General features: G+C 33.3%; 1 protein-coding gene across 10 annotated transcripts in view; it reads right to left on the bottom strand.

The window, feature by feature from the left end:
- Positions 1 to 220: 220 nt before the first annotated feature.
- Positions 221 to 13376, bottom strand: part of POSTN (periostin) — a 32508-nt gene continuing 19352 nt past the window's right edge. The window contains exons 17-23 of one of the 10 annotated variants that reach the window (XM_040991488.1): positions 11315 to 11395; positions 8363 to 8452; positions 6971 to 7060; positions 6378 to 6455; positions 5949 to 6032; positions 1965 to 2006; positions 221 to 957 (exon numbers count right to left, since the gene is read on the bottom strand). In XM_040991488.1, the coding sequence (XP_040847422.1) occupies positions 920 to 957; positions 1965 to 2006; positions 5949 to 6032; positions 6378 to 6455; positions 6971 to 7060; positions 8363 to 8452; positions 11315 to 11395 (503 nt within the window). In that variant the 3' untranslated portion in view covers positions 221 to 919. The remainder of the gene's footprint in view (positions 958 to 1964; positions 2007 to 5948; positions 6033 to 6377; positions 6456 to 6970; positions 7061 to 8362; positions 8453 to 11314; positions 11396 to 13376) is intronic. The other 9 variants (XM_040991491.1, XM_040991489.1, XM_040991492.1 and 6 more) reach the window with 9 other exon arrangements.

Below are 13376 nucleotides of genomic sequence, written 5' to 3'. Positions count from 1 at the left end.
GCTGGTATAATTCTGGTTATTCTTGTATAATAGCTCCTGGACTCTTGTGCATAATAGGTTACTTCTCCCGCCCCCTTTTGAGGTCCATAACTGTCAGATTCATCTTTTGAAGCTTTACAGCTTAACAGAATCTTAAGGTTATGTTTGGTGCTCTGCTAATATTTAATGATTATTTCAGTGTTTCTTTATACAAAATAATGGAAAAAACAAAAACTACTCATTTCATTTAATTTCCTTTAATGAGTACTTGTTACAATAAAGGAGGTATAAAGTCTGTTCTCAAGTCCACTCCACTCTTTTTTTAAACATTGAGTTTTCTGAATTACCCAATCGGAAGTAATTCTCTTTATACCTAAAAATGTTTGAGATAAAAATATGTATTGCATGAAGCATATGACAAAATTTTTAAGAGTATAAAACTAATTGTACAAAATAACATAATTTACCAGTAAACCCACATTGCATTAGAATGTGCAAAGCCTTTTTTGTAAAAGATTGTTTTATTCTGAGCACCCATTTTTTAAGCCTAGCTTCCTTTGGAGAGGTAACTGCATGCAAGCATTTTATTTTTCAATTTCTACATTGAAGACTGAGTATTCTTGATGAGATATCAGCTCCGCTCTGAGCTGTAATGAATCTGGTGAGAATGATTTTCCTTGATGGATTCAAAAATTAGTGTCAGTGTTTAATATCAGGTTAAAACACCACATATTGCTGCATATTTCAGTTCCTACCCCACAGAAGTCTAGTCCCACAGTTTCCCTTGTGCTTTTCATTCAGAAAAATATTGTGTTCAAAAATTGCATGATAATTTTTTTTGGTGCTGATTTTCTGGTTCCTGAACTTGGTTAATACTCTTTCAAGACCAGGTTAAAATGACTCAAGGTTGTATAAACTTGGTTATCTGGTCTTCAGGTTTTCACTGAGAACGACCTTCTCTTGATCGTCTTCTAGAACCTGATTAGAAAGAAGAGAGAATGCGTAGATTATAAAGGAGATAAAAATCTCAGGCTTTACTATTATAAGGTTCTTTGTGAGTTTATCAAGGCGCATTATTTCTGATTGTAACAACATTTACGTTATGTTTTCTTATGAGAAGTTTATAGCAAAGAAACAGAATACTGTTATCAAACTGAAGATAACAATTTGCAATATAATGATTATAAAAGACAATTTGGACAGATTCGGATGTTGACAAGATATTCTCTAGTGCATTCTTCAGATACAAAGTAGTATATGTGTAATTGAACATTTAATTTCAAAAGTTTGCATATTGGAAGGCATTCTATTCAGTCATGTTACAATAGATTTATAAATTCAGGAAATTATTTTGACTCTTTCAGAAATTCCAAACTTATAATTCCAAGATATGATTTACTCTGGATTCCATGAGGGAAACCTCTGGTCTTTTATTGTATCAGAATGTTATGTAAACAAATGGAGGGAATAGAAAAGGAAAAAGCAGAGTTACACAGAAAAATTATTCTGTGTACGAAATATACACATATATAATCTACAAAGTAATGTAAAATATTTGCAGTTATACCCAAAGCTACCTGAATGCTGGCAGTAATGCTTTATTTATGCATCAGACTGTCACTCATTGCATATAGTGATATTTTCAAGGGTAAAAGTCCCTTTGCAACCTACAAGTATGATTGGTTCTGGTCCACAGGACTTTTCTGTTTTAGATGAACCTGAGTCTATATTAATGGCTCAACACTCTATTAGTTTACATGACTGTAATTCCCTGCTATTAAATATTTTTCTTATATTTTGTAGAATGTAAAACATAAAAGAATCTTTTGTTTCTGGTTATCAAAATACTTTACACCTAAAATACATATTTTTTTTTCTCCATGGATAAGAAAATTCCACAAATACATCCAAATGCTCTTTTTAAGATTTTACATAGTATAACCAAATTTGCCTCTCATCCACATGACTAGAGTGAATATATTTACCTTGAACCCTTTTGTTGGCCTGTATCTTCCTCACAGGTGTGTCTACAATTAAATAGTTGAAGTTAGAAATAACTTTAAATAATGGCTGAATTCATGTAAGAGAAAGCAGGCAAAGAGAAAATCCAGAATTTTAAATAAGCATCACTTGAATGTGAAAGTATTTTTGGAGTAATAAGTTTTGTGAGAAATAAAAAGGAATTATTTCCCATATATCATAGTGAATTTTCAGTAACATTATTTGATTATGACTTTTGGAGCTCACGCAATGGGCCATTTCACATAGCCTGAATGACTTGCATGATTTTTATCACCCTGTCTGTAAAAAGCCTATCTTCACCTTCCATGTTTTAATATTTTATAAAGCATTAAACACAAGTATCTCCCTACAAACATCACCTCTGTTTGCAGTCATACTTATGCGTAAATGCATGTCTCTAAAACTGTCATTGTAGATCAGCTTATGGTGTTGAATTATACATGAGCATGACAAAGTAGCATTGACCCGATGGCTCTAGAAAGGGGGTAAGAAATCAGGAGAAAGGTATTGTACCCTGCCTACGTTCAACTCTGGTGCCTTTCTAAGAAAAACCACTTGCTAATTAGATTCCATATTAAGGGTTGAGAGTGTTTTATAACTGTGCAGTTCTGTGTTGCTATGGTTGCAAAATATTTATGCTCTTTATTTTCTTTTACTCCACTACAAGACTGCATGGTGAGCTTCAATTCTCATTTTTAGAGTTGGACATTTAGGATCAAAGAGTAAATACGGTTCCCAGTGTGATTTCATGTTTCTGCTTGCCTTTCCTGATTTTTCCCCCAAATTTTTACTTAAAAAAGTATTTCTTCTACACTCATCAAGAAGTAATATAGTTCCTGTAGTTACTGTAAGTTACTGTAAGTAGCTACATGTGATTAATACAGGCTTGGCAGAGCAGGGGGTGGAAGGGATGGCAAATGTTGATTAATGTGTACTAAGTTATAATTGTGTAGGTGGAATAAATTTGGTATTCTATTATTGCATATTAGGATGATAGAAAACAACCATTGTATTTTTTTTAAAAGCATTTTGAATTTTTCACCATAGAGAGCTGATCAATATTGAGGAGCAGATAAATTCAGTGGTGTCAGTATTGAAGTGAGCATTATGCAAAACACAAAACACCATGTTTCAATATTTGTGGATATCATCAATATCATCAATTTTCCTGTATTCATTAAAATTTTTAAAGTATAAATATGCAGAGACATGAATTCTGCTTATGGTTATGTAATACATTTTCAGCATGTGTTTTTGTTCTTTTAAATATAAGGATATGTCATTTGTCACACCGGACTAATTGTACAGCAAAAAGTAGACCTATAGGAACTCTTATTAGATTGGAAAATGTGGAAAGCTCTGTGAAGGATAGGATACTTTTTAACTATGAAATTTTCTGAAGTTGAAATGTTTTCCTAAACTTCAAATATATTTGGTAAAAATATAATGTGATTACAAAATATTACTAAGAAAACCTAGATTCAACCTTTGTTTAGTGAATAATATCCACTGGTCTATATAATGTTTATAATGAATTTATTAAATTTGAAATAGTTTATTTCATGAATGAAAAATAATCCTAGGAGAGTTTGAAAACTTACTCTTCAAACTTAACCATGTGAACTCATTTCTTTTACAATACATGACACTTCATTAGTGATGTTTTTGCTACATTATTGCTATTTTGCTATGGTAGTATCAAAATGTAATTATTCAAAGTGGTGGGGCTATATTGTGGTATAGCTGGTAAAGCAACCACACCTGAAACTGCCCTGCTAATGGCCCAGGAAAGCAACCGAAGATGGCTCACTGCTTGGGCCTATGCATGTACAAGGGTGACCCTAAAGAAATTCCTGTCTCAAGATTTCAGCCTGGACCAGCCCTAACCCTTGTGGCCGTTTTACACATTTTTAAGAAGTTTTCAGTTAAGGTTCTGAAGTATTTCAGTGACAGATCAGAGTATTAATGCACAACTTAGCCATGTTCCTAGTCATATCTTAAGTTACTTGGCACTGCACTCCGTTTAACAACCCACAGGTTTACAATGTGAACAGGTCATATAGAGAGCTCATTCTTGAGATGAAAACCATAGTTAAGAAATAGATCTTGCACGATTTAATCTTTATTTACATCAGCTTCTGTGTAATTTTGTATCTATTTAAATCTAGGCAAATGCATACATGCGATTCACTGGTAATCTGATGGCTTTAAATGGCTAGATTAAATAACTATCTTGTCTAATTAATGTCCACATACAAGTAACCATTATCTTTCCTAAGAGAAGAAAGCATATAAATGTTTTGATTGAAATAGAATAATGTTTTGATTAAAATAGTATGAAATTCATTATGTTAACTGATGTCTTATACTAAATAGAAAGATCAGATTCACAAAACTATAGGTTTCAAGCACAAGGATCAGCAGAAATGGGAGTTAAGAAAAGATCACATCAACTAAAAGTAAAATATCATTTTTTTTCTTGACTTGTGGCAAGTGTGTTAGTCTCTTGTTTGAAAACATTCCTTGGTATTCAACTGCAATATTTACACTGGAATCACTGGACTTATTGGCATGGTTTTATTAAAGAGGAAGAAAGCATACTTACCTGAAGTTTAAACCTAAATGAAATAAAGCAATATAAAGAGAAGCAGCTACTAATTGATTATTTTCTAAAAAGCACTGTCATTCTACAAAGCTGCTTACTATGGCAAGGACTAAAAAAAAAGAATTCAAGTTAATCTTCATATGCACTTGCCTCTTCTCTCAAATGTTTAGATGGTTTTCCAGCAGAGAGCTAAGCTCTCGGGGACAGAAGATGAATTATGTATGTTGTATTACAAGCATCTACAGTCACATTGTGGCTTTGGATATGTTATATGGTTTCTATGTTCTGAAAAATGTTCTTTTGTGTTTTCACAGACATGTTTATTTCCATGGATGGCAAATACAATCAATAGTCGAATAAAATAAGTTTCATTACACTGGCAAGTCTGTAAACTTAAGGATGTTTTCTATTTTACAATAAGGAAACAATAATTGAAGTTACACAAAGCTTCAAGAGAAACTATTTCATTTTGGGAATAGAGATACAATTTTAAAAATTATAACTAGCAAATCATTTGTTTTATAATTCTATGATATAGTTGCCCTTCACAAATTGTAGTGTTTCCTGAAGAATGTATTTTATTAATAAATAATTTAAATATTTATTTCTTTAAAAAATTAGCTTAACAATTTTTTTTGTCACAAATGTCGAAATTTTATTCTATTTCATTGCCACTTTCAAATTATTGGGGTAATTATAACTTGCGTTGTATAAGATTTTGAATTCTTTTTTTTTATCCTTTTGTTTTAAATTAGGTTCATTTGATGCCATAAACCGAAAACATTCCATACTTTAAAGTTTATGATTAATTTTAAATTTACAAATGCAAGAATACTTTGTCACTTCAAATTGTTAGAAGAAATATATTTTCATTCCCAAGAATAAAGTTTTGGAAGAAAAAGTTACTAAATGCACTGCTTTTTTGCTGTATCTATGCACTCACAAAATCCATAAACATGCCTGCATTGCTGTAATGGGGGCAGTGAATAAATTTTTAAGAAATATAAAAATCTCATCAATTTTGGGTAGCAATTGAAGTAAGTGTATGTCCTGTTACTAAAACACTTAAAATACCCTTATAATTATCTCCATTAAAAAATGAAAAAAAAATTATTCATTGCCCCAAGCTTTAGATTATAGAACTTTTTAAAGACTTTTAAAACTAGAAATCACTTCTTCATAGATATCACTTAAATTATAAAACCAATTGATTTATCTAGACAATGCCTGCTATGGTCTTATTTTAACCCAATCAAAATAAAAACCTGCCTGCTCAGTCTTTAAAAAGTTGAACTCCGTTACCAGAACCTGTTAAGGGGGTTAGTGTAGTCCTTTTACTAACCTCCCTGAAGCAGTCTTTTAATGTCTTCATCTTCAAATAAATGACCATCACCACCTTCAATGAATTTGGTGACCTTGGTGACCTCTGAGAGGATACATGTTTATAGCAAAAATTTGTTTACATAATGAAAAGATAGGAGACTTGATATGTTTCTGCCCAGTTGTGAGTTCCAGACCAACATTGTTTTTTTTTAAAGCTTAATGTTTTAAATGTGCTGATTTCCTTTTTTACAAAAGAATCGCATAACCTCTTAGGAAGCAACCAACATGACTGCCATTGATGCTTAACTCCATATTTTTGGAAAATTTCTGCTGTTGATGTGGAACTTCAACATAGGAATTACAGAGTAAAAAACAGGAAGATTGTTTCAGATTTTGATACAAGGCAGCTTAGGTAAGGCCATATTTTTATTTCACTAGGCAGGCTGACCTTCTTGCAATAACTTCTTGAGAGTCTCCTCTGTTTCTCCACCACCAGTAGAAATCCTAGTGTACTTTATCTCAGGCCCTAAAGGAAAGAAAATTTTATGAGATCTAAAGGAGGAGTGGCAAGTTTCTCCTGTGAAAGGCCAGGGAATAATTATTATGGCCTGGCTTGTCACAGTTCAACACTGTGTTGTAGTGAAAGCAATCATAATTGTTACATAAATGAATGGACATGAATGTGTCCAAATCAACCTTTATTCATGTGAGTAGGCGGCATAAAATATACTTGCTATCGATTTAAATGTATACTTATAGAATAGCTGAATTTAGAATGCTAATTAAGATAATTCTTACATGGAGGATTGATAACACAGGTTTACCAAAATTATCAAACGTTCTATACAAACTTGAATTTGTTTTGTTGTATAGATGTAGAGAATATGGCTAATGGAAACTCAAAGGAAGAAATAATTTCTCCTTTACAGCTTAATAACTCAATAATAAAGAGTAAAGCAAACATACTATATTATGCAAGATCTATTTCTATATACAGGGCAAACACATAGCTTGGCTATGAATTAGAGTGGAATTATTTACCTGTAATGATCCGTTCCTCCCGGGTCTCTTTTTCAGTGATCTCCACAGGCACTCCATCAATGATCTTGGTGTATTTTTTAATAATTGGTTCTGAAAGGAAAGAAAACACTTCATCCATCTATTTTTTTCATTCATGTTGTTTTTAAATTTTTTATTATTATTTACTTACATCAAAGGGAACATATTTCTTTTAAAGTTTTCAGAACATAATAGTGCTTCCCACTCTCCCTCCTCTTTCCTTTTTTATTTTCTTTATTTTTGTGGTGACATACTTTCAATTTGCTTTATAACAATAATTTTAATACTCTACTAAACAACAAATTCAACAATTATTTTCTCAGGAGTTTGTACAAGAGTATGTGCAAGGGTTATCAACCCTGATTAAATCCCAATACACTAATTTTGCGCAGATATATCATCTTTATGTACTGTACATTAATTACTGCAAAATAGAGAAAACATAATTGTCTTTTTAGGGAATGGCTTAAATGGTGTCTAAACTTTCTTTAGCTACATATATTAACGATTAAGTATATTGCTCAAAACATGCCAGTTAGCTCAATCATCATCACTATGGAACAGACTTTAAATAAAATCATATCAATGGAATACTAACAGGCAATTTTCTCAGGTTACGGAGAGTGTTGGCTGGTATACCAATTCCCCATTATTGGAGTGGAAACCCTGTAACAAATCCTAGCAATTGTTTAACAGAGCCTTGCATGACTTTTTAAAGATTTATTTATTTATTTAGTCATTTATTTATTGGAAAGGCAGATTTACAGAGAGAAGGGGAAAGATCTTCCATCCATTGGTTCATTCCCCAAGTGACTGCAATGGCCAGGACTGATCCCATCCAAAGCCAGGAGTCAAAAGTTTCTTCCAGGTCTCCCACATGGGTGCAGGATCCCAAGACTTTGGGTTGTCATCTAGTGCTTTTCTCAGGCTTGATGGGACGTGAAGTAGCTAGGATGTGATCCGGCACCCATATGGGATATCAATTCATGTAAGATGAGGACTTTAGGTACTAGGCTAACATGCCAGACCCCACTTCTATTTTTTTTCTGTGTCTGGACTTAGTGTGCCCTTGTGCACTGATATTTCTGTTATTCTTATATTTCACAATCCTCAAGTGCATTTGCAGAAGAAATGGTAGCTTTCATTATATCTGATGAGTAAATGGTCAAATTAATTCCAGATGGATCCACTAAGAGGCAAGCAACCTTTTATCTCTACCAGTAAGAACTGAGAGCTGAGAAAAAGATTCCTGCAACTTATGAAAAATAAAACCCAAGAGAGAATATGCATCCGATGTCCAATATGTATAAACCATGGTTCTCTTGAAGTAGTCGGTGATGCTCACCAGGCACCAGGGCCTTCACATGAACTCACCTCCATGGATCACCTCAGTTACAGTTTCACCTTCTTTCGTCAGGCTGAACTCAGGATCCTCCTCAATATTGATTTTGGTTATCTTGGGTCCTGAGACATTATGTTAGGAGACAAGTTATTGCGTTATACCTGTACTTTAGATATACCAGAAGAGAAAAATATTTTAACAATTGCTGTTATTTAAATGTCCAACTGGCTTTAGCCTTTAGGAAATCAGTTTTAAGCATTTCACATAGTACTTATGGATAAAAGCAAATGACTCGGCTTGCTGGTGTGTCAGTGCAATATTTTTCATCTACATTAGGGCTTAGTGATATATCAACTCATCTCACTAGTCGTTGTTAAGTGTGATCAGACCAAATACTATGTCAGCAATGTCTTGTGAATAATACTATCTACAATTTTAGTTGCTCTAATGTTAATCAGTACATACTTTTATTTGTTGCACTGATTATCTATTATTCTTTCCTAATATGATACTGGTACATTTCAGTTTTGAATCACTAGATACTTTTAATTCATTAATCTAATAAAACATAGGATGGAAAGTTAAAAAAATTTCAACTTTGTACCTACCTTTAAGATGCTCTTTAAGATGGCTCCATGGAAAATTGCATATTAGTACTTACCTTTCATATGTGAATGATGCAAAAATTAACTAATTAATGATTAGTCCTTCAAATGCAAAAGTTAAATAAGTTGCATTTGACTTGCAAAATGATTTTGCTCATAGAGAAAATCATTTTGAATGTTAGAAAGCTGATTGCTATATGAGTTAATCAAGACCATTTAAAATGAGAGTAAATAAAATAAGATTCAGTACATTTAACTCATACTGTGTTATGCTTCTATAGTTGAGTAATACTACATTTGTTTATTTTAGGAGAAACATTTGTCTGTTAAATTTTTAATATTCACCATTACCCAGAATTAAACAAAACAATGTAAAATAATAAAAACACGAGTGCAATGCTTTCAAATCACAAATGTTTCACATTATAATGTTTGGTCTATCATGGCCAGAGATATTCAGTGTGAAGCAGAGGGTCTGGTTTTTAATATAACGTGATTTTAAAAGAAAGTGTGCTTAAGGAATTTAAGAACAAGATAATAAAGCAAATCAATATCTCATTACATAAGCCAAATTGAAGATGGAGGAGCATCCTCAACAAATTAGAGTGTGAAGACAAGTAATTTTTGAAGCATCTCATTCCAATTTCTAGGACATCCAGGAGGTATAAAACACAAGAGGTGCTCAATAATTACCTGTTAATTTCCAGTTGATTCATCCTTAAATGGAAATTTGTTCAGAATTTCTTAAAGAAACATCTTAATTTGTGTCTTCAAGTCATTTAAATGTAATAAATCCATACAAGTTCAAACAATCAGACATTGTTTGCAGCCCTCTTAGAAACTAAAAAACTGTGATGGGCTGCCAAAGCAAATATTTGACGTCTTTGTTAGGGTCCATGGAACAGAGTCGGAATTTTAGAACTGAAGAGTTATATTGTCACTCTCAACTTTAATCTATGTCCTTTTCATAAGAAAAACTAAGAAATGAGGATTCACTATGGTTCTAAGCGAAGAAAGATTTAAGTACTAGAGCCTTGCTGTAAAAGATTGGGAAGATGAAGAAAATTGGAAGAGAAAGAAACCTTTGAAAATAAGAAAAATAGCACAAGTAAAAGATTTCAGATATAAAAGCTACAGAGGTTATGATGCAGAACTTTAGGGAGTGAATTTCTAAAATCTATGATTTAAAAATTCATTGTATTGCCAGGGATTATTTGGTTGATTTTCATCCAGATGATCATTAAACATTTATATAAAATACTTTCTAAAATTCCATTTCTTCTGAAAGTCTTCATAAACATAAAAATGATCAAATGATTATAAGTATAGATTTTACAAGAAAAGCTAGCACCAATTTACATAGTAACTCAATTTTGTTCTCAAGAATGAGGGAGGAAAGCAGCCTGGACCCACGCTGCTTCAATGTTTAAGTTTGAACTTAGGACTAAGAGGAACAGACTTAACTATTCAATGAATTGACAACTCAATCAACAGAATGAAAAGAAATATTGAATAGAAGATAATAGTAATAGTGTTCTTGAGATTCAAAGAAAGACGATCTACTTCTACTATGAGGATTGTTTCTTCCGTCTAAAGAAAATTGCTAGGTCTTTTTCTATGGGAAACTTTACATTAGATGCTTAACCACAGAGACTCTTACAATACATGAAATAAAGATTCCTCCAAAAAGTTTGAACTTGTCTGTCACATAAATTAAAGTTAGAAAGAAAGCTTGTTTCTTATTTAACATTGTACTGTCTAAGAAGAATAGATGCATATTGATACACATGAAATCCATGCACATATATATGTACATGTAATGTGTGTTTATCAAAGGAGGATATATTCAGAATATTCATGGTATTCTCATTGTGATATATTTCCTTTTCTATTTCATGTTTTCTCGTTATAAAACATATCTTGTCAGGTGAACAGCTGCTATCTTCTCTTGCATTGGTAAATGAAAAATGCCTACACGTATTAGCGTGAATTTCTGTAATGGTAGAAAAACAAATAACAGGGATTTGGAAATAAAGTCGAAACTGTTGTCTATTTTCTGCAGGATATTGTTTTTAAAAAGGAGCGGGGGGAGCCCAGTATTTTCTTGCTTAGTCAATATCTGGGTATTAGTGCTAACACAAAATGAATTAGATTAAAATTAAATCAGGTACAAGCAAATGTACTGAAAGTATTAGGAATGCACCATCAACTTTGCGATGTAATTTGTACTCCACATTCTGCAATTACATGAGCATGCCATTGGATAGAAATATTTAGCATGTTAGTTTTTTAAAAGAATGTAGATATACTAATAGAAACCAGTATATTATATGGATTTCTTTCAAAATGAAAGAAGCCTTGCATGACATTGAGTTTTACCTTCAGTTTTGATAATAGGCTGAAGACTGCCTTGAATCACTTTAATTTTTGGTTCCACAACTTTGGTTATAATTTTAGTTGCTGTAAGTATAGAAAGTGGAACATGAATGATGTTTGCATAAAAATAACCTATACAAGGTTGTCCTTTTTATTTTGTCTTTCTAAGGCTGCAAAGTATCAAACATGATAAATGTTCAAGCAGTCAGATCCAGGAACTATTCATGGTACATAATTAGCATCTTCTTGTGTTGGCTGTTGAATTCTGAAGTCCAATGACTTGGATTTGTTCCTGTGAGATATGTAGTCACTGAGACATTCTACCTAGAAATCTGTCATTTTGAACTGCACTGCTAAAACTGTTTATCTTCTTTTGTACTTCTTGAAAATATTGGCTGCATAGCAACAGAAGACAAATATTAAATTCATGCAATTCATAGTATCATAAATTGCATTGTTGAATTCTCTCAATGAAAACAAAAGAAATACCCCTCAAATGTTGTCCATGCATCCGAAAATGGTAATGTAGAAAGGAAAGTATGAAAAAATAGTTCAGAATTCTTAAAAGTAACAGATTTGAACCAACCAGCCATGAGCTCTATGCAACAAATATGGTATGCTTTGGCATTTAAATTATAGATTAAGATTTTTTTTAATTTTAAAATTCACAATCATTTAAAAATTTCAAGGTATGCATTTCCAGTGACGCTTGCTTCACCTGGCCGAGGTCCCTGGGCCCACCTGCATGGTGGGTTCTGGGTCCATGAGTCCTGGGGATGAAGGGCCCTGTAGAATTTTGGGTGGGTGGCTCAGGATGCAAATGGCATTGGGGCAACGGGGCAACTTCACTGGCCTCCCAGGGGCACTATAGTGGAGATCTGGTATGTGGATTTGCAGAGTCTGATGATGGCATAGGTGGGGCGTGCAAGGATCTGGGGTGTCAGGTTCAGAATTGGAAGTCTGACCCTGAAGTTAATGTGTCAGAGCTAGGCCTCGTCAGTGGAAATGATGGAGCAGTGGATGGCTGACCCAGATGATGTGGCAGCCCATTGGAGCTTGCAGAGGACATCTGGTAACAGCAGAGGAAGGAGGAAAGAACAGACTGGACAACTACCCCAGCCAAACAATGACAGCAAGTGTCTGGGTGAACACTCTAAGTTCAACTATGTCAAACAATGGACATCGGAAGGGGTTCCTCACCCTTGGATCGGTGAGACTGACAGCATTTCAAGACTAGCAAAACCACTTAGGCAGAACCCTCAAAGTATGTGCCATACTGGGGACTCTGGGTTGATATCAGGTGAACATTTCCCATCACTGGGTGCTGGGCTGGTTGGGAGGCTGGGTATGGCTTCTGTCCTTATGTTCTCTCTTCCAGATACAGGAAGAAGAAACAGAAAATTAGGATACAATGATTACATTCATTTTTTCCTAACTGCTATTTATTCCCATTCTGATCAACTGTTTAAATACCATTAAAAATTATATAATCCTGGTAAATTCTACGGTTTCTTGGAGAGACCATCTCTTGTCTGAAGGTGGAGCCGGCAAAGTATCATCCCAATCAATTAAAAGCCCCAACATAACATCAGCAACAATTTGCAACTTTATGGTATTAATTGACATGGTATTGATTAACCAATATGTTTAAAGGAAAATGCAGGTTCTTAACCACATCCTGTGACTTTTTCATACACATCTCAATTTTGGTTTATATACAACCGGGATCTATATACCTTAAAATGGCTATAGATTCCTATTCAGCTGTCTCGTGTCTATTTTCATTTTAGTATTTAGCTGTTTATAGTGTTGAAGCATGATTTTGCTGAACCTGGTTGTTTTTCAGGCAGTTTGAACTGGCTTATATGCTTGGTAAATACTTCCAATGAAAGAATCTCAACTGAATTTGAACTGTGGTAATGAAACAAGGTGGAGGAATCCACCATAAGGGGAGGGTTTGGGGAATCCCAGTGCCTATAACACTGTGTCACATAATGCAATGTAATTAATAAAAAAATATATATATATATATATCCAATTTTAAAAGAAATAAATTAATAACCAA

The sequence above is a fragment of the Ochotona curzoniae genome, unplaced genomic scaffold (genome assembly GCF_017591425.1).
Source record: "Ochotona curzoniae isolate NIBS_2020 unplaced genomic scaffold, NIBS_Ocur_1.0 contig_64, whole genome shotgun sequence".
NCBI lineage: Eukaryota > Metazoa > Chordata > Mammalia > Lagomorpha > Ochotonidae > Ochotona > Ochotona curzoniae.
The sequence above is the reverse complement of the archived record's forward strand: the minus strand, read 5'-3'. Positions and strand labels throughout refer to the sequence as shown.